This window comes from Panicum virgatum, chromosome 9N (assembly GCF_016808335.1).
Source record: "Panicum virgatum strain AP13 chromosome 9N, P.virgatum_v5, whole genome shotgun sequence".
In the NCBI taxonomy this organism is placed as follows: domain Eukaryota; kingdom Viridiplantae; phylum Streptophyta; class Magnoliopsida; order Poales; family Poaceae; genus Panicum; species Panicum virgatum.
The window spans coordinates 47,128,120-47,150,077 of record NC_053153.1 but is presented as its reverse complement, the minus strand read 5'-3'; the positions used below and the strand labels follow the sequence as shown (position 1 = coordinate 47,150,077).

Here is a 21,958-nt window from a genome sequence, read left to right as displayed (position 1 = left end):
GCATAGTCCTCCGTATCAAGAGTTCAAGGATAGCAGCTCGGCCGATGATGATAATGATAGTGACAGTGCTGATGCTGGTGGTGGTGCTAGTGGTAGTGGTACTGGTGCTAGTGGTGCTGCTAGTGGTAGTGGTGGTGCTCGTGGTGTTCGTTTTATAGGTATACATTGCATATATAAATGTACACATATTTCTGATTATGAGTATTGATTACTAATTATGATATATGGTTGATTGCAGGGGAGACTCAGTTCACACATGCTACTCAGGACACCGACCATGGAGCACCGCAATCGCAGAGGAGAACATGTGGACCGACGGACAACGACACTCCACAGTACTCTTCTTTCTCCTACAACGATTCTAGGCACTCTTTTCACTACCCCATTCCTGACATCAGCATGCAGCCACCGACGAGATGGGTGTACTAATGGGAAGACCCCCATTTTTACAGTATGTTAGTTCAGGAATGGCAGACAACATCGGCGTGGATGGGCCAAACTTGGCAACACTATAAGACTGACCTGCTTAGAGTGCGAGGTATCGCTTTGATGTCCACCGCCGAATACCAAACCGCGTCACAAATGGGGGTCTTCCCATTCCTACGTTGAACTTTTATTTCATTTGTATAAGTGTATGACTTCGTATTTGTATGCACACTTATTACTATTGTATTTGTATGCATAATTATAAATTGTTGCTTTGATGTGGTCATTTATATTAATATTTGCATAGCTCATGCCGAAATTTCCTTTTATTTCACACCGAGGATCTATTTTGTAACCGTTGGAAAATTTCTTTAAATCACCGTTATACCGGACAAACCGGCCGGTATACCGGTATTTTTTAACAGTCGGAATGTTTGTTCAAATCACCAGTATACTGGCCAAACCGGCCGGTATACCGGTACGAACCGGTTGAACTGCGTATTTTGAATTCAAATTTGAATTCCACCGATACCGACCGGTTTCTGGCCAAACCGGACCGGTATACCGGTACCGGACCGGTATACCGGTACCGGACCCCGGCGGTTTGGCCGGTCCGGTCGGTAAATGAAACCCTGCATGAAGCACGTTTATTGATGCCTCATATGGAAATATTGTTCTATTTCTAAAGCAAACGGAATTCACTGCCGTCCTGCACTTACTGAAACATTAGTCTCTATGCCCTCAAAAAAAAAAAAGTCTCTACGACAAAATTTTTGAAGTCCCGTAAACTACTATATCACTGCTGATAGTCCAGGGCAAGTTTACTGGAGATCATATGGTTTATCATCTGCTCACAGTTGGATGATCTGGTTCTATGAGGAGTCACTCGCGGTCAGTGTATGTGTCGATATACAAACCAGCATATGATACACATTGGACTTACGATTGGATTGAGGCTGACTTTTTTGGTCGTACGATTGGATTGTACGTCCTGGTCGTATGAGTAGCTAGCAGTGTACCATGCATTCCACCCTGTTTTTAAAGAAACATAAGGCCTAGTTTGGCAACCAGGGCCAGATTTGCCCTGGGTAATTGGCCGGTCATATCCCCGGGAGCCGTTCCCCGTTCCCTTCCCCCTCGCTGTTTGGAAGCAAGACCCCTGTCCCCGTCCCCCTCGTTGTTTTGGAAGCAAGACGTAAGTACCTAGATGTACCTAATATTACTATTGATTATAAGCTTCTCATTGTAAGCTGTAAATTGCACATGACTAATATTCTGAACCTCCAAATAAACACGTAATCTGCCTACTGAAAGCTAAAATCTGCACCAATATTTAAATTATAGTCCTCCAGCTCACACACCAATATATTACATAGATGCCAGTAGCATAAAAAATGGACAAACTGTAAGAGCATGTATATAAAAATTGTCAGACAAGAGCAACAAAATCTAGCTAAGATCATGAACATTTCTCAGATGCTAATGACGAAGGCCACTTCACTTTTCTCTAATCATGTGTTGCTTCTGCCAAATCCTCTACAAAAAATACAAAAGAAATGGTGAGTTACAAGAATATGCAGCAAAACTGTGTGAATGTCGCATGCTTATTACACATTTGATATCATGAAGAATTGGTGAATTGCATGCATATCTCCCTATCTTTCGACTAGTTGCTAGCCACGGACCAAGGAGAAAATCGTCTACTGCTGATAGGAACTACAAATTAACTCTAGCAGGTAGCGCCCATCACAAAATACTAGAACAAAGAAACCTAAGTACTGATGCGACGAGCACGAGCACGGGCGGCGTGAGCTTTCGGCTCCAACGGTGGCGACGACGCCCGGCCGGCTGCGCAGCCGGGCTAGTTGCGGAGCACTGAGGAAGGCAAGAAACCCTAGAGGGGGCAAGGGGTGCGGACGGAGGCGGGCTCACCTGCAGAGAGTCGGGTGGAGGCCGTCGCAGCCGAGGCGACGAGGACACGCCGCGGAGGTGGTAGCCGAGGTGACGGCGGAAGGGGAGATCCGCAACGACGGGGCGAGAAGACGAGCGAGGTGAGGAGCGGCGCTCTGCGTCGCCTCGGGGAAGAGACGCCCGGACCCAAGGGTAGGGGAGGAGCGGCTCCGGGGAAATCGCAGGGGTCGGGTGGAGCTCCCCCGCTCGATGGGCTTCCAAACGCAAGGGAAATGCAGCCCGTGGAGGAATTCCGCGTGGGTCTCCAGCCCGGGGAAAATATCGGGATCCCGCCGGGCTTCGGAGTTTCCAAACTGAGCCTAAGGGCTAGTTTGGCAGCTCGTGGATGACTAGCCCTGGGAAAAATTGACCCACGGGGATTAAATATGGACTTGGAAATCCCCCTCCACCGGAGGGCCGCGCTACCCTCCCTCCCGTCGCTATTTGGAGGCAACTATATGGTTCTGACGCTGGGATTAATTTGGTTCTGACGCGGGGCAGCCCTGTGAGGGCAAGTGTGCCACCATCATGCATGCTCTTTAAAAAAATACCAAGTATATATTTTATATATTAGTAATTCTAAGTTAATAGCATCACTTTTTTACATAAGCAGGCCATCACTGTATTCGTGAGCAGCACATTCTGGATGACATGCTGATAAACTAGAAAAGTCTATCACCAAGTCATCAGGCCATCACATATATACATGATATTTTTTAGAAATCTAGACAAATCAATCTAACAGAAAGTACCAAGTTTCAGCCGATACAACTGGTAGAACAACATTCACTTAGCTGGTGCAAGAGACATAAAAAGGACAGTTTTCTGTGCGTTACAAATTTAGAAGGCAGCTAAGATATTATACACTCTAACGATGATAGACATAGATACAAAGTTAGTCGAGTCCCTCAAGAAGCCTCTGGTTTGTAGACATCTTCAATTAGATCAATAATAATGGAGTCACTGCTGAAAATGGTATAGAAAAATGATCAGGTAAAGCTTGCAAGTCATATCTGACCATGTTAAAGAACAAGTAAGCAAAGCAAAATCTTTATGGATAATGGAGCATTGTAAAAAATGAATGAATGAAAACCGACTCCCATATGTGTGGAGCCACATTCTGTGCATAAATAGAACAGCAGTGAATGAAGCCGGAGAGCCACATTGAGATATGCAGTTAGATCAACAGTAAGCAATATGGACAAGCTAATCTATGGCATGCGATGACTAACCAATTCCTACTGGTAACTGAATATTTAAGATCCGACTAGTTTCATAGAAGATAGAAGTTTGCTTCAGGAGGTAAGTAATAAGGTATAGTATTTTTTTTATTCCAGTAATAGGGTATAGTAGATGTTAACATAGGCAGCCAATCATATTTGCCGTCTCATATGTATGAATTTTGTAATGCACATTATAGGAATGTTTCATATGGTTTATGCACTCTTTGAACAGCAAATCTAAATATTCGGCTGCAAGGGAATGAAACAAAACTGAAATTGTGTCAAAGAGCTAAGTGAAGCTAACATTATTTTTCAGGTTCTCTGAGCTCAGTTGATTCTGTAATCTAGCACAGTAGCTGTGGAAACTAAACTGATGTTCTGCTTTTATCCAGAAACCTAAAAAAGGATCCATTAGCTCTAGAGTTCAGATGTTGGCCATGTACAGGTTTCTGAAGGTAATGTTCGACCATTCTTTTTGATTTGGAGACATGCCATTTCTTTGTTTGAAAGATTTATTTTTGTTGGCATTTTATTTCTCGCCTTATGCCTTATGGGGGTCATTAAAAACCAATTACAGAAACAATCACTGTTCAATGCTGACGATCTTGATGCCATGTGGGTTTGTCTGACAAAAATTGAGCAAGAAATGGGATTCTGATATGTCAACTGTTTCCTAGTGATTGCTAATGTTTTCCTTGTACATCTTCCAGATCACTGACATTATTACCTTGCTGAACTTGCAAGCTATTTGCATGCATTTGGTCAAGTAAACGCATGCCAGATCCCTAGAATGGTAACAATTATTGTGCGTCCAATTAAGTGACCAGATGCTGCTCCATTTCTTTAACTACCATACTAATAATAATAATGCTCTACTCTAACTAAAAAAGACTAGCTAGCGCTTGTGTCTTTAACTACCATCAGCACTGTGCAAATTTGAGAATTTAACTACTACTGCAACAGTAAATCCTAAGGAGCAACAATAAACAACAATGCACTAAGCCACTAATCACCTACAAACTGGACACCTCAACAAGATTTATGCAGATCGGATAAGGAAGGAGGATGAGCGCTAACTGAAGGCCAGAGAGTGGAGTACAAATGGGGATGAACTTTCAGCTTGTTCTTACTCGAAAATGCTCTGGATGTTTCAATGGAGGGCCGCTCCTCCTGCTGGTTGACCCAGCTCTTTTTCCCCAAGAACTACAAAAAACTGTGTGAGGCGGTTGCATCCGAGCGAGGCGACGAGGACACGCCGCCGAGGTGGCGGCCGAGGTGATGGCGGAAACACTAGCTGGGGCAGGGGTGCGGATGGAGGCGGGCTCACCTGCGGAAGGTCAGGTGGAGGCGGTCGCAGCTGAGCGAGGCGATGAGGACGCGCCGAGGAGGTTGCGGCCGAGTTGACGATGGAAGGGGAGATCCACGGTGGGGCGAGAAGGAGCTGGGCGACCAGAAGAGCGGCGCTCTCTATCGCCTCGGGGAAGAGACACCCGGACCCAAGGGTAGTGGAAGGGCTGCCCGGTGGAAATCGCAGGGGTCGGGCGGAGCTACCCCGCTCGATGGGTCTCCAAATGCAACGGAAATTAAGCCCGGGGCGGGATTCCTCGGGGGCCTCCAGCCCGGTGAAAAGTCCGGGATCCCAGCGGGGTTTAGAGTTTCCAAACTAAGCCTAAGAGTATCAGAATGATGGGTGACAGATGGCGTAATATCACCAGCTAGGCACATCAAGCCCGTTTGGATATCTATACAACATATCCGAATGCTGTTTGTCAAAGGAAATAATCCAATTGTCTCTGCTGTCCTGCAGATCTTCGAAACATTACTGTTCATGCGCGTGTCATTTCCTTATTAGAGGTGGTATTCATGAAGAGCCTTCCATGTAGTCTAGATATTGCTATGGTGATGCATCCCACTAAAATTTAGGGTCTATTTGGAGGGGCTAAAGTTGAGTGCTAAACTAACACATATTAGCACTCATGCACATGCTAAATTTTTTTAATCTTAGCTAAAGTTTAGCGCAAGTTGTTAGCACTCCCGTTCGAAGGAGCTATAGTAAATTGTCATGACGAAAATTTCCTCTACAGAATTAGGCATTCCCATTAGCACTAGCACCCCTTTACAATGTTCGGCCATCCAGACATCCAATAAATTGTCATGATGAAGTTTTCCTCTACAGAAGTGGACATTCCCATTGACCCCAGGATAAATTAAACTGTAATAATTAATCTTCGTCACAACCAGCTAACAATGCTTAGATTATGGTATACACAGCTTCACAAGAAAAGCCAAGGAAAATGGTTACCAGCAAAAAAAAGAGAAATGGTTAGTAGAGATTCCTGCGAAGTATTCGTATGTATACCCACACCTTGAACGATCAGTTTCTGATCGGGTTTTCTAATGCACAATCTGACAAAGAAACTAGTTTGGCATCCTGAGACCAACAACTGACTTTGTACAGCTGCACCAGCATTTTGCTGATATTCCCTAACTAGCCTAAGAATTCGTGAAAGTGAAATAATTTAGTTATTGAGCTAGAAACGAGATGCCATCTGATTTCAACTGAAGATCTCCACATGACGTCAAAACTGTCGAAAGCACAAAGTCATCAACATTATACCCTTCTTGCTGCATTAGGTACATGTATTTTAAAGCCTCTTCGCAGAGCCCATTTTGGGTGAATCCTGTAATCATCACTTTCCATGTTACTAAGTTGTGCTCTGGCATGGCATCAAAGACTCGTTGAGCTTCATCAACTTTACCACACCGCATATACATATCGATCAGCGAGCATCCCACAAAAACATTTGAGAAAGCTTGAGTCTTGTTAATAACGCCATGGATCCTCCTTCCATCTCGGAGAGCCTCCAATCTGGCACAAGCTTTCAAAGCTGAGGAATAAGTGTAAGTATTTGGTGTCACACCATCCCATAACATCTCATCTAATGATTTAAGTGCTTCAACATTATGGCCAAGATTGTTGTAGCCTGAAATCATAGCTGTCCATGCGACAGCATCGCGGTCAGGCATTGCTTCTAGAATTCTTGCAGCATAAGTGTGCTCCCCACATTTGGAGTAGAACCAAACAAGTGTACTCCCAATTTGTAGATTATCTTCCATACAGTTCTTTATTATCTGCGCATGCAGTTCCTTTCCAAGATAAATTGACTTCATAGATCCACAAGCACTAAGGAGACCGACAATGGTGAGGTTGTTAACAAATACTCTGCGCATCTTCATCTTTCGGAACAACAAGATAGCTTCTTCACCAAAGCCACTTTGCGCATATCCAGAGATCATTGAAGTCCATGTAATTGTGTTTCTTCTTGGCATCTTATCAAACACTGCTTGGGCATCAAACACATCACCACATCTGGTATACATAGTGACAAGAGCACTCCCGACATGGATATCATATTTGTATTGCTTCTTCACCACAGCACCATGCAACTGCTTCCCAAATCTTAGAGCCTTCTCCTCTGCGCAAGCCTTGAGGACGCTACACACAGTGAACTCATTGGGGCGAAATCCCTCGGCCACCATCGTTGGGAACATCTGAAGAGCTTTGTCCCCATGCCCATGCTGCACATAAGCCGTGATCATCGTTGTCCAGGAGACAACATCGCGGGAGGCCATCCTCTCAAACACAGTTGAAGCAGCGGCAACATCTCCACATTGAGCATAGAAGTGAGCGACCGCACTGTCCACTATCACATTGCTCCACCCACCCTTCGCAACGCAACAGTGCACCTGTCGCCCCAGCTGAGCATCGCCCCTCTCCCCACAAGATTTCAACAGGCAAACAAAAGTCAAGCTGTTACCTTGCATTCCTGTGGCCAGCATACCCAAGAACAGCCGCACAACCTCACCGTGGCGGCCAAGCTTCTGATACCCGTTCATCATGGCAGTCCACGACACGATGCTCCTCTCGGGCATTTGGTCGAACACCATCCTCGCATCTGCAACCTCATCGAACCTCGAGTAAGCACTGATCAGATTGTTGGACACGAACACCCCAAGGCTGTCGAGCGACCGCAGGGCAACCGCGTGCGCTCTCCGGACACCGGCTGCGCTCCGGGAGGAACGCAGCCAGAAGGCGACAGCCTCAGCGTCCGGCAGCGAGGGCGCGGCAGACCCTGGCAAATTCCCTCTCGGGTCTTCATCCGTAGGGTCCCCGTGGCCATCAGCCCGGTGGGATTGGGTGGGCAAAGATTGGCTCTTGGACTTGAAAGCTTGCGCCCGGACGTTGTGGAACTTGCTCTTCTTGCTCCTCCCCTTCTCGCCGGGGCTGAGCACGCTTAGAGGCAAGCTGCTCGGGAGAAGCGGCGGGGGCGGAGAACAGGTCTGGATTCGATGGGCAAACGGAGAGCAGCAGAGTAGCATCTGGGTCCCTTCCCCGTTCCGGGGCGCGCCTGGACTCAGATGAGGCAGGAGCAGAACGAAGGCGCGACCGAGGCAGAGGCAGCAAAGGGGGAGACCCGAGGGGAAGAGGCGGCCGCAGCGCGGGTGCTGGTGGCAACGGTGGGAGAGGAGGTGGGCGGCGGCGGCTGCCGGCGAGGCAGTGCGGATGGGAGAGGCCGAGAGGCTGAGTGGGCGAGCTGGTTTTGATTTTGTGGGGAGAGTCTGGATTTTTTTTTTGGGTGAGTCCGTGAGTGGTCACACTTTCACATGTTCAGGGTTTAAGGCCATATTTTAAATTGTTTTCGCCCTTTATTATGTTTGCTAAAATTCAGGATGTGGTCCCACATGTAATACTTTGCCCACAACTGGATTGAAAAAAATCAAAATGGGCAGCTTTTATTTAAATAACCAATGTAGCTGACGCTAAGCAAGTAACTAGCTGACATTGACCAAATAGCCAATTTAATTGACATTAGCCGACCATAACTCGATGCAACATGCACTTGCATCACTTGGTATCATGGACGAAAAAGGCGCTGAGAGTGGCTCTCGAGACTTAGGACGCCATAAGGCCTTGTGTGGACCTGCGGTTAATCATGGATTGTGGGGGGTTTTTGAAGGAGGTAGGGGGAATTAACTCAAAGTATAGGAATTAGTCCTTCCAATACCCTAGGGAACAGATCAACGAATAAAGTCTTATATTTTAAAGATGAAAAACGATGGAAATAGTTTAGAAAAGACTTTAAGCACTTTCAGTTTTGTATTTCTATCCAAAATTGAATTCAAACTCACAAAAGTCAAAAGTCAGATATAAAAATTGACACGAAGATGTCAAGTTCACATGAAGATGTCAAGAACAAAGGCCACCTATTGCCGCCGAGTCTATTCATCGCGCACAGTGCCATATGATTTTGTCACAAAACGATTGGTGCCCTCCCACTGTTTCGTCTGTTTCTTTTTCAAGGTCCATTAAACAAGGTGGCTCATACTAACCTGGTTGCCCTCATCTTCCTCTTTCTATTGTGTCGGCCCATTAAGCAAAATTTTTAAAATAGTTTGCAACATTTATATGTTGCAGACATTTTGAAATATTTCAAACATTTATTTCTCTTCAGAAATTCTGAAGTGGTACAAATTATTTTTTAATACTTTGGAACATATATAAATGTTTAAAACATTTTGAAAAGGTACATAAATTTTTAAATATTATAGAATATTTGTAAATGTTTCAGAAATGGGTTCCAAACATTTTTAAAAGGAGTGTGTTATCGCGCGACCTGTCGCGCGCTTTGGGACCGCGCGACCCCCCGCGCCCGCTCCTTTCCACCAGCGCGCAACCCCCAGGTCAGACATTTCCTTTCCCTTTCTGGTCCCGCCGCCGCAATCCCAGGCCCGCGCGCTGGAAGGAGGGAGGCGCCCGCAGCAGCCGCGGCGCGCCGCATCCCCCCATCGCACCATCCACCGCGACTCGCCGCATCTCGCATCCATCCATCCAGCCCCCATCGCCGCATCTCGCCGACACGCACGGGAGGGCAGTCGCGGCCACAGTAGAACCCTCGCGACTTGCGTCCTCGCTCCCTCCCCGATCTGCAACTCCTTCCTTGCTGGTTTGCAACTCTTTTTCGTGCTCTTTCCTTCTCATCTGCTCGATCTAATCCCCCAAATCTGCGCAAATCTTCCCTATGATCTTCGAATTGTAGATAATTTTTCATGTCCATCTATATATTAGTGCAAATTTGTTGCAATTCACACAAGTTGCTAGTAGTTTTGGATGGTGCCTCTTGACTAATGATCAGTAAATAAACTATTAGGATTTAATTTCGTCTAATAGATCAACAAGATGGGTGCCCCCTTGCAAGACTCTTCTGAACATATAGGTTTATGGATTGCAGTCCTGAGATGGCAACTTGTGTTCATTTTTTTGTGGCAACTTGTGTTTCCTCAGACTGCAGCTTATCTACATTTTGAGTTTTTTTGTATGGCAATTTGTGTTCATTTTTTGTGGCTACCAAAAGAAACTTGTATTGTGCTAATTAGTTTTGTTTTGTAGGTTCATTAATATAACAAATTGTGTGCCTTCCTATATACATTATGAGTTTCCTTGCATGACAACTTATACTTAATATTTGTGTTTTTGTAGGTGCAATATGACTTGTAGTGGGGTTTTTGATCTAAATTCTGCACCACTACAAGAGCATGATTTCCTTGCAGCCCCTTCAAATCTTGAGTTGCAGCAAGTTTCTGGTGCAGCTTTCCCACCGATGTGTGTTGCAGGTGGTGCAGGTGCACATGTGTCCTGCAGCAACTTGATTCTCCCTGTAATATCCAATGAAGCTCTTCATCTGCCAAGCAACTCTGCTCCTCCTGAACTGGCAACTCAGCAACTCAGCATCAAAGGTGCTCCCGGCTGAATCTGGTGGTGTGACAGTTCCCACGGCTGAGACAACCGCAGATGGAGTTGATATTGAGGATGGTGTTGAGATTTTATCCACTCTGCAGGAATCTTTTGTAGGCATGTCTTTCAATACTTCTGATGCTGCCAAAGACTATTACAATTCCTATGCCCATCATACAGGTTTCTCTATAAGGATCGACACATCCCGTGAGTCGTAGAAGGCCAATGAAAAGACAAAGTATATCTATGTTTGCCAGAAGGCTGGGGTCAACAAAAAAGAGAAGGTTGCTAATGATGGGCCAATAACTGAGAAAAAGATTGTGAGGCAAAGGCGCAGGGATTATGTAGATAGGACGCACTGCCCAGCTCGCATGATTGTGAGGAAGACATCCCCTGGACACTAGGAGGTTGTGAACTTTGAAAGGGAGCACAACCATGAGCGTTTAAGAAAATTCTCGCTCATAAAATACTTGATGTCCCACAGAGACATACCAGCTGAAGAGAAAGAGTTCATCAAGTTGCTCCATGGATGCTGCATCACGACAACTCGTGCTTACCAGATAATGGCTGAGTTGTATGGAGGTATTGAAAACTGTCCATACACAGAAGGTGATGCTAAAAATTTGCATGTTGAGTACCGCGCTGAATATAGAGGTAAAGATGTGAAGGCGACGCTTGAGTACTTTGAGAAATTGAAGAAGGAAGATCAGGAATTCTATTATAGTTACACTCTTGATGAGTTTGATAGGGTTGAGAATCTGTTTTGGGTGGATGGTGCAGCAAGGAGATCTTATGAGCTGTATAGTGATTGTTTGTCCTTTGACACTACTTATTTGACCAATGCCTACAACATGCCATGTGCTCCTTTCATAGGTATGCATGTCCAGCAAAAAAAATACTAGTTTTGCCCATTGATGGTTTTCGTTGATTGTTATTTTTTGGATTCCAGAAAAAAAATATCGGTTGTCACACAAGTTGCTACTTTGAGAAAGCACAAGTTGACACACTAGTTGCACATAAGTTGCCATCTTTATTCTGCACCAGTTGATAGTCTTCAGCTATAAAAAAATACTAATAATTTTTATTGTGTTAACAGGGATTGACAGGAATGGCATAACAATCCAGCTGGGTTGCGGCTTTCTGAGGAATGAGAAGACTGAGGGTTTTGTCTGGCTGTTTACTGAATTCAAGAAAGCAATGGGCGGCAAGGATCCCGCAAATATAATAACTGATCAAGATATTGCGATGAAGGCTGTTATCACAGAGGTATTTGTCAGTTCAGTTCATAGGAATTGCCGTTGGCACATTATGAAAAATGCTAGGAAGACCATGGGTGCTTTCTTGGATAGCAAGGGAAATGGTAAGCAAGAGTTGGCGGATGACTTCAAGAATTGTATTGACAATAGCTTCACGCCGGCAGAGTTTGAGCAGAAGTGACAGGTATTGCTGGATAAATATGAGCTCAACAATGATGAGAGGTTCCAACATTTGTATGACATGAGACATTGTTGGATCCCTGCGTATTTTATGCATTGTTTCTTCCCCTTCCTCCAAACAACAGCACGGAGTGAAGGCTTCAATGCTGTCCTGAAGTGCTATGTCAACCCAAAGAACTCGATACTCAACTTTGTGCAGCAATATAAGAAGATACAACAAAGGATTTTCAGCAAGCAAGATTTGCAAGAGGCGGCCATAGCCACGAAGGTCCCACGCTACTTGACGGGGCACCATATGGAGCATCAGATGAAGAAAATGTATACAAGGAGGTTATTCAATGTGTTTCAACATGAGCTGCAGCTAAGTTTGAGCTACTATGTTGTTCGTGTTGAAGGGGATGACTTGATAGATGTTGTTCCGTACAAGCATTGCCCCGATCTGTTGTATGGGACACGGACATTCAGGGTCACGTCGTCCAGGGTGGAGGGCTTTTATAGCTGCACTTGTTGCAAATTTGAGAGAGATGGAGTGCTTTGCTGCCACATATTGAAGGTTTTTGACGCCCTTGTAGTCCGCGAGGTACCTGATCGGTACATTCTCCCTCGATGGTCAGTTGAGCCAGTGGTTGATAGTGGGGTGGAAGTTGCCGCTAACGAGCCTCTTCAAGAAGCCCAGATTACAGACCACGGGAAGAATGTTATACGTTACAGCAGGATGTGCACAAACTTTAATAAGATTGTGAGACCTTTTATGGCTGATGACGAGGGGTATGGCATATTCTCAAAACAAGTGAGTGCCCTGCAATCTAAGCTTGTTGCTTTGAGAAAAAGGAGAGCGTCAAGTGTTCTTCCGGGGGTGGAGTGTGAACAAGTTGATATTGAACAACCCGCTGCGCCAAGGCCGCAGAACAAATCGCGCAAAAAAAAACAAGCTCATCAACCGGAGGGGGTGGGGATCCAAATCTGTTGTGGCAGAACCACCTGAATTATCCAGGCTCAAGTGCGCTGGCCATCACCATAAATGCAACATCGACTCAAACGCACTTCAAACGGAACAATTCTTGGTCTGTCGGGTAACGTCCCGATACAACCACCGGATCTCGGATCGAACAAGCATACCCCGCACGAAGGCGAGTCCAGAGATATTACAACCATATATTTTACAACACAGGCATAGCAGTTATTACAACAAGTTCAAAGTATTATTACAGGTCCAAACTCAGTAAAACGTTATACAAAACATAGGTTTAAAGTTCAGAGTTTAAGCAGCGGAAAGAAAACACGACGGCTACAACACGTCGCAAAAGTATACCAAGCTAGCTCAAGCAAGGTATCACTCGTCGGGGTCATTAACGGCCGGAGACGGATCCCACTCTATGGACCAGCCAGAGGGCAAAGAGCAGGGCCAAGTTAGACTAGCGGTCTGGTCCTCAAAACTCATACCTGAAACAAGATTCAATAGCAAGGCTGAGTATACTAATACTCAGCAAGACTTAACCGTCAACGGATATACTTAGTCCACTTAGCTAGACTATGCAGGGTTCTGTAAGGCTCTGGTTTTCCTTTTGCTGAAAAGCAATAAAGAGTAGGTCCTTAATTTCAAATTTTAGCTTTCAATATTCTAGTTGATTAACCATTCTATGTAAGCAACTAATTCTAATCAATCATGGTAGAACTTTAGTCAAACATGAAGATTGATCATAATAATATTACTCTTATTACTCTCTGTGGCAAAGGGATCAAATAGTCTCAATATCCGCGAGAGACGGACGATTCGAATCGGATTTCCAACCTTACAAGGTAAACCAAACACACACGTTTGGAACACAGTCGGGTCATTCCCAAACAACTGTTGTCCTTTCATTCCGGCTTATGGATAGGGTCACTCTCCCCGACTATAGGGCACCAACTTCCTCCCTGCACCCATGGTGTTGCGCAACATAAACATAAAAACCTATCTCTAAGAGAGAGTGAAAGGTATATCCACTCACCGGTCCGATCAGCTACTAGGCTTACTGCGTACCATATTTACGGCATGTGGCTAGTACGTTCAAACACTTAACCACCGCTACCACACACCGCGACCTTAGCAGAATTCATCAACACAGACGGGGTCTCACCCAAGGTCATGATATCGAACATGACCCCGTCTGACGTCCTTATAGTGATTGCAGATAAAAGAAAACAAGCAACTCCTATTAAGCTCGCGAGTGACAGCCAATCACTCGACTTTTACTAGTCCTATAAGCATAGCAATTACTCGAACTCAAGTCTAGTGTTCAGTACATAGGTTCCTAGGATCATGCATCTAGGGTTTCAATTCAAATCCTAAGAACTGTAAATGCAGAAGTAAGTAGTATATAAAGTGCATAATTTGAAATACTGGGTTTATGTCCGGGGCTTGCCTTCGCGGTAGTCACTAGCTAGATCAGCCTTAGGCTCTTCCGGACTTTGGTCCGGGTCTTCAGTCAGTAAAGCGGCGTTCACTTGGGCTTCTTGATCACCTCCTTCGGACTCCGGGATCAGCTCGTACGTCCCGTCCGCTAGAACAGTCGTATCTATATGTGATGCAAGAAATGGTATTACAACATACACACTTTGCGATAAAGTGGCAGTCTAACAATTAGCAAACATAACTTAGCATATAGGCAATCGTTTATAGAGTAGTTATTTAACATGTCTTACTACACAAAACAACATGATTAACCTCACAAGACAACTTGATTATCTTTCCAAAGTAAGTTTTAGTTAATTCACATAGCATGTAAATCATGGTTTGCTAAGAATTGAGTAACTCAGTACACAACCAGCATTTAAATTCAGTAAAATTACTTCAAACAGGAAGTACAGAGAGCAATCTACCCTGTAAATTTCATACCATTTCATAAGCCAATTATTCAAAAGAAAACATTTACTCAGACAGCACCTGGAATAAGATTAAATTCTATAGACTAAACTAGAGCAAATCAGAGGCTATAAATTTAACAGGATATCAATACAGGGCTAACACAGCTACTGTAAAATTTTCAGAATTTATCTAGGCTTAAAACAGAAGTAATAATTTTGACAAAATTAAACCACATATGGTAAAACTAATTAGTACAGCAAGTTCTATAATGTTTCTAGATCCTAAATATTACAGACATGAACATATGACCAAAATAGAGTTCCACAAATATTCTCAGATTTTTCTAATCAAGGAAACTATTTATTATAATTAAAGCCTTCTTGACAAGCATTAAATCAAAGATATAGTTAAATAGATCTAAAATTTCTCAAACTTGCGCAACAGCAAGGTTTTAGGGACACACATGCATGGAAAAAGTTTCAAAAACAGAATTTTAATATTTCTACCAGCATAAATACATTAGCAAAACTAGTAGATCTAGGAATCTTGAAACTTTGACCTAGTTAAAGATGTCAAAAAGGGTTCAAATTTTTACCAGGTACTAGTAACACTACAAGACACATCCTAGCCAAAAACCACATGAAGTTACTGAGTACAACTCCTAGAACAATTAAAGCCTATTTATTCTATTCTTTTTCTTGGATTAACATGCATACCAAAACTGAAAATGTGTGTGTAACAAAACTTGTAGGTTTTGTAACAAGGATTCCAAAACATTTGGATTTTTATTTTTCTAGCATTTACTAGGAATTTTCAAAGTTCAGCCTAGAAAGAAAAGGAAAGGAACTGAAAACTTGCAGATAGGTCCCTAGAAAGAAAAAGAAGCTTGCAATGTGGCCCCTGGCTCGCCTGAGAAGAGGACAGGGAGGGGAATCGGCCGGTGTTCCGGCCAGGGGACTCACCGGCGGCGAGCTAGAAGTGGCTAGGGAGCACGAGGAGGTCAAGGCGCATCGATTGGTGGGTTTGGTGAGGGCTGGGGTGTTTCCCATGCCGAGGTGTGGCGGCGGCTCGGACAGCTCGCCGGCGGCCGTGCTGCGGCGGTGGAATGGGGTGTAGAGGTGCAGCGTGGCGAGGGAAGGAGGGCTCCAGCGCGGGTGGGAGTGGGGCCAGGGGGTTGCGGGGGTGCCGCGTGTGGCGGTGGGCAGCAGGAGGTGGCCTCCCAGCCTCCCTGAGCGGCGGCGCCGCTCTGCGCCGGCGGCAGAGGAAGCAAAGAGGGATAGAGGAGGAAGATGACAGCTGGACCTATTTGCAATTTCAAAAAAGTTTAGGGCTCGTACTGTAAAACAAAAATAACTCCTAAACTAGGGCTCAAATGAAAAAGTGCCCAACATGAAAGTTGTTCAACTTTTCGAGATCTACAACTTTGATGTTGTGCAAAAATTGATTTGACCAAAGGTTTAAAGGTTATTTTGAAAACATAGAAATGATTTTGAATTTAATGGACTTTCATCTTTTCCAAAGCAAATTCACCTTAATTTCAGGCTAAAAAGTAAAATTTCCTTCCATGTAATGATTACACTGAATTTTACAAAGAAACCCTCCACAAAATCAACATTTGCCCATCCTATTCAAATTAAATTATAGGAAGGACCTTGCATCAAATCATATTTACACAATTAGCCTTATATTTTTAAAATAAGACCCTTGTTCAAGCAATTTAAGCACATGATGCCTAAAATAAATGCAGTTTTACTGTGCAAACACCTAGGGTGTCACATCTGTCACAACAGCCTAATGGTGCGTATTGTCTTAACTGAACGTAGCAACTTGTACTTCCTTGCCCCTAGCAACTTCTACTCATTCAGCCTAGCAACTTCTACTCCTTGTTCTAGCAACTTGTGTGTATTACTCCTAGCAACTTGAAATTGTTTTGACTTTTCAGGCTCGTATGTTGCTGGTACTGAGATTGGGAACCCACCAATAACAAAGAAGCAAGGGCGTCCAAGGTCAAAGAGATACAAGACAGGGTTAGGGTTGCTTCCCCCAAAAAAATCACCGTGTGGCTACTGTGGTTCAACAGAACATACCACATCAACTTGCCCCGCCAAGCTGGCAAGGAAGCAAACAAAAAAACTCTCGGATAAATCACTAAATGAGGTTGCTGCTGCGTGAAAAAACAAGATGTGTTGCAGGGGGGTGCATCTAACATTTTTTCCACTTCCTTGTAATTTATTAAACTGCAATTAGTGAATTGATTTTTATTAAAGCATGGTGTGTGGTGATGTAATAATAAATAGTTGATGCTTTTGTATATTTCAAACTTGCTATATATATGGATAAATATACTTTTAATAAAGCTTTGTGTATGGTGGCGTATGAAAAAGAAAGATTAGAAAATTGCAGCTTGCATGTTGAATTAAGTTAACAGAAACACAAAGTGCAGATCTAATGTACAGAAGTTGATATTTGAAAAAAATATTTGTGCACAATTTGCTGTTTCGACTTCAGACAAGTTGCCTGTTGGGCTAGTCTCAAGTTGCCAGTGTAAATAACTCCATATATTACATAAGTTGCTGATCACATAGGATACCTCCATATATTACATAAGTTGCTTCTCACACAGGAAAGGGGGGGGGGGGGTAAAAAAACGATCAGCATATCTGAGCATTGTTTAAAACCACAGAGAACATCTATATACAGAGTACATGCATCATGAAAAAATCGCAAGTTGCTGTTGGACTGGCCACAAATTGCATACAAGTTGTCTGTTGAACTGGTCGCAAATTGCCAGTATATTAAAATAAAATGGGAGCATCTATATACAGAGTATATGCATCATGTGAAAAACACACACACATCTCTCCTCCCCTTCCCCACTCCGCTCCTAGCCTACTGATTTGCCATCTTTCCCTTTCCCTTTCCCTTTGAGAATAGTTCAGTCTTGTTCTCTAGCTTGTTGGCAGGGCTTTGAAGCCACTCAAGAAGAACTCACTTCCTCAACTTTATTTCATCAAACTCCATCATATTTGGGAGGTTGTGTCCATCCCAGTGCTCTATGGCCTTGAGGGTGAACAGACCGTAGTCATGACTGAGTTTGAGGGTACAAAAAAATGAGAGGCAAATGTTAGATAATGTAGAACTTACAAAATGTTACAATATCTACAGTTCTGAATTCAGTTTAGGATAAAAAAAAAGAATGACTTGTGCTTACATTCCGAATTGCTTGTACCCCTCAATGAACTACGTCTCGAAGTTGTAAATGGTAGGGATCTTGCACCCCGCAACCTTAGATGTGTACTTGTTCTATAGGGTGATCACTTTTGCACGCACCTGATTTGCTTTCCATCTCAATTCAGCATTGTCGCTATTTCTCAGAGAGTCTATGATTTGAAACTTCTTATCTGGCATATTTACAGCAAATGTGAACCAGTGGCCATCGCCGCCCGGCTGCGCTATATTCTCTTGGTGCACGGGAAATAGTATTTGTATAAAATCTGTTGAATAACTCACATGACAACAGAGATAAGTTGCTGCTAAGGGAATGAATAAGTTGCTGGAAAAGAAAATCAAGTTGCTGATAAAAATAGAAAAAATACTACTGAACTGGGCAAATATACTAATCCAATTCAATTTTTGTTCTGCATTCGGTTAAAAATAGATTGGGAAAAAAAATGGTGCTGTTAATGGGAAGTGATATGCAATGTTCAGCAATTGAAGCAGTATCCTATGAGTCTGTGACCTCGACAAATATCTAACTTTGAATATTGCTATCAGAAAGCTACCTAACTCTAATGTTGCAAATCAAAAACTACTCATTACTCTTAATATTTGCAATCAGAAAACAAAGGTATTGGGAAACTACTCCTTAATAATATTGCAATCACCAATGGATTCTGTGGGCTGAAATTTGCTAGAATCATACAACACAAGTTTGCAACTAGGTTACTAGGCAGACAGTACAAAGTTTTCAAGAAAAAGAAAAATGTGGTTTTACTATTTCATAGTTTGACTCGCGAAACTCAAAAGCGTTCTTGACAATGTTGCTGTTCATGGGCCCTGTCATCATTTGGATCTGTAGCAAAAAAAAGTGTATGGCAAAAAATGCTCAGATATGCACATGGGGGACATACTTTCAGAACGATAAGATACACAAAAATGTCAGAGGGGTCAAAGGGGGAAAAATGATATTACCAACACCCATGGGGACATTATCTTTGTCCTCTTCTTTCTAGGGTCCTGTGACAGCACGTAAGTCCCGAGATGCAAGGCGTTGGTGCCTAGCGATCTCCCCATAACCATGCCCGCTGCTACCTCTTGTGCTGTAAGTGTTATCTCTTTGGATTCAAAGAATATTGTGCTGCCAAACAAGAAAAGGTTTTATCCACAAATTTCTCCATGACTGATGGGCAGAAAAAAAAGATGGGGGGATAAGATCAAGGTATATTGTCATACCCATCTTCGTGCCTAGTGTGTCTGCATATGATTCTGTACAGTTCATCTTCTGTTGCAAGTTGATCCTTGTCCATTCTTTGAGAATCCTCATCATCTGTAAATCCCAGTGAGAAGCTTGGAGCATCGGGTGCATCCTTGAAACCTTTGCTGTCCTTCAAGTTGTCGACATGCTGCTATCAGAACACAGACATGTGCAAAAAAAATTAACACTTGCATGCTGTACAATGGAATGAAAAAAATGAGAAGAAAGGAAAACATGAGTTGCTATTATCTTTTCTACTGCTGCTTTATGCATAGCTTCCGTGCGCCCATCGCCAAGTGTTTGGGTTGCAATCTGTGTAAATGAAGAGAAAAAAAAATGGATTAGCACAAGTTGCTGGTTTGCAGCAAAAAATGTGATGGGGGGGCATATTTGCATGCGTGAGTTGCTACCTCAGCTTGTTTTGGGATGGTATCTGATTTTTCTGGAAACTTCCTCGCATACACTTTGGTCGCTGCTACACCAAGAAGCGGCTCTACCTTTCCCTCATCTTGCTCCTTTGCAGTATTGGATTTGGGCATCACCGGTGGCAAGCCTCTTCCTCTTGTGCTAGCAAGCTTTTTTCTTGACAGTACATCTGACCGCTCCGCCTTTCTCTTTGTTCTCTTGGGTTTGGACACTTCTTCCGGAAGATTGTCCACAGGCAGTGGTTGCAACAAATCTTCCAGAAGCTTGTCCTCAAACTTTTTTGCTTGCTCTTTCGGTTCAGAATTCATCTCATCGGACATTGTGACCGTGTCTTTCGCCCCTTTAAATTCTTTTGTGACAATATCATTGAAGACTTCCTTCTCATTGGGCACGAGCGGCACATCGAGGAACTCAGGTGGTTCAAAGATCAAAGGCTTCCTATTGGGCGATGTAGCCATTAAGTTCAATAGTGTCATGCCTCCCGGAAGCCCATACCGATTTGCTGGTGTAATCGGTGACAATCCGCTAAACTTAGAGCTGGATTGTGTGCCCGATTGCGTACTGCATGGTGTGCCTTGATAATTGTCACCAGCCTCGTCTTTAGGTGATGGTGCTTCATCAAAATCTATCAAAAAAAAGATGATGTGGTCAAATGTAAGTTGCTACTGATCGAAACATAAGTTGCTGCTAAGCAAAATCATAAGTTGCTACTGATCGAAACATAAGTTGCTGCTAAGCAAAATCATAAGTTGCTGAATAATTCAATCCAAGTTGCTGGTTCAACGAAAAATGCTAATACAAAAATTGCTGCTGGACTGATAAAAAAAGTATATTTTCCTTGTTTTCCATCATCTCTGATGCTGCCATTATCCTTTGATGCTTTGTCGTCATCTTTTGATGCTTTATCGTCGTCCTTTGCACCTTTATCATCATCCTTGGATGGTGCACCTTTAGATTTATAACCCGACTGATCTTGGAGCGATGATGGTTCAGCAGATACTTTAAAAAAAACATAAAACATAAGTTGCAGCTGTCTCCAAAAAGAGAATATGCTACTGAACCAATACAAGTTGTTGGAGGCCTTCAATACAAGTTGCATACCTGATTGTTTGCTGGCTGGTTCGGCTTTGTTGGTCTTCTTTGCATTATCTACATCTTCAAATCTAACCTTCTTCTTGCTTTGCACTATCAAAGAAAAAGAAATGTTTCTGTTAGAAAAACAAACTAAAAGAAACATATGCGATGCTGCTAGTCATTACCTTCGTTCTCAGTAGCTCTTGGGTCAATTTGTGATGAATTGATATCATCTCCAAATCCATCGTTGTTCTCATCATCTTCGTCCCCCTCTGTGTCGCAAGAGTCAAAGTTGGCATAATCATCACCTCTGCTGGAGTCTTCTTCATCACTCCTAATCTCACCGAGTGATTCTTCCAGAATGTCGTTCTTTCTTTTACTCCTAACCTTCCGGGTACCTTTAGAGGTACTGGGGCCTGCTTGACCTCCTTCTGCATGTGCTTCTTGCTGTTGTACCCCTGGCACAACTTTTGTGTTAGGTTGACAAAAGCTTGATTGATTGCAATGCTGAACTTGCTCAGTGCACTTTTGAGGACCTCCCGATTCTGCAAAAAAGAAAAAAATTGCAGAAACATAAGGCAGCAACGAAAAACATAAGATGGTTGGATTATATAAGAGAAATGCGGGAGAAAAATGATGCGTGATGATAGAAAAAAAGGATGGAGGGCAGAAACATACAACAATGACAGATTCCGGCATGTTTGAATCGATGAATTGTTGGATCCTTTCTAGTGCGATCATCATTGTGCTTAAATGTTCTGGCTTTAGCTGTACAAAAAAAGGAGAAAATGTGTGCATGAGTGAATAAAAAAGGGTTACTGGTTTACAAAGACAGCATATAACTTTGCATGTATAACTCTGTGACTCTGTACATGTGTATCCAACATATGTATAACTTGCTACTTACACATACAAGATATTTACAGGTTGCCAATTCCCACACATGCAGAAAGTTGGAGGAAAAAAAGGTATTCGTGCATGAATCTTACTTGTAGTTTGCCGAACTGAGTCTTGGAGAGCTTATCCATGAGGCAGACTTTGGAGACGAGTTGTCCCGTCCACGCAGCGGATCTTACTTCCAAGTCGTTGTTGACGATATCACCAACATCAAGTGAATCTAGATACAATATTTGCATGCACAAAAAGAGCATATTGAACACCAAAAAAGAAAAGGATAGTCAGGTCTTGAGAAAAAAAGAAAAAGGGAGACTAAAAAATGGAAAAGACAAGGTGCTACAAGTCTAGTATCCATACGGTAAGGAAGAAGAGGCACCCGGACACAAACTTTCGCTTCTCAGACTTAAACTT

The 21,958-nt window shown here is 43.3% G+C and overlaps 1 protein-coding gene and 3 long non-coding RNA genes across 4 annotated transcripts; all 4 read right to left on the bottom strand.

Moving 5' to 3' along the window:
- Positions 1 to 1,636: 1,636 nt before the first annotated feature.
- LOC120689739 lies at positions 1,637 to 2,611 on the bottom strand. The gene is made up of 2 exons (XR_005681424.1): positions 2,359 to 2,611; positions 1,637 to 1,962 (listed from the first exon to the last, which is right to left on the bottom strand). It is a non-coding gene; the product is annotated as an uncharacterized LOC120689739 (long non-coding RNA).
- Positions 2,612 to 2,960: 349 nt separating this feature from the next.
- LOC120689738 lies at positions 2,961 to 5,226 on the bottom strand. The gene is made up of 3 exons (XR_005681423.1): positions 4,927 to 5,226; positions 4,730 to 4,802; positions 2,961 to 3,342 (listed from the first exon to the last, which is right to left on the bottom strand). It is a non-coding gene; the product is annotated as an uncharacterized LOC120689738 (long non-coding RNA).
- A 615-nt stretch (positions 5,227 to 5,841) lies between these two features.
- LOC120689737 (pentatricopeptide repeat-containing protein At4g18520, chloroplastic-like) lies at positions 5,842 to 8,240 on the bottom strand. The gene has a single exon (XM_039972135.1). It carries the CDS (start codon positions 7,977 to 7,979, stop codon positions 6,123 to 6,125), a length of 1,857 nt encoding a protein of 618 aa, XP_039828069.1. The 5' UTR covers positions 7,980 to 8,240; the 3' UTR covers positions 5,842 to 6,122.
- A 9,666-nt stretch (positions 8,241 to 17,906) lies between these two features.
- Positions 17,907 to 19,456, bottom strand: LOC120693185. The gene is made up of 3 exons (XR_005682915.1): positions 19,129 to 19,456; positions 18,868 to 19,033; positions 17,907 to 18,137 (listed from the first exon to the last, which is right to left on the bottom strand). It is a non-coding gene; the product is annotated as an uncharacterized LOC120693185 (long non-coding RNA).
- Between the last annotated feature and the right edge of the window lie 2,502 nt (positions 19,457 to 21,958).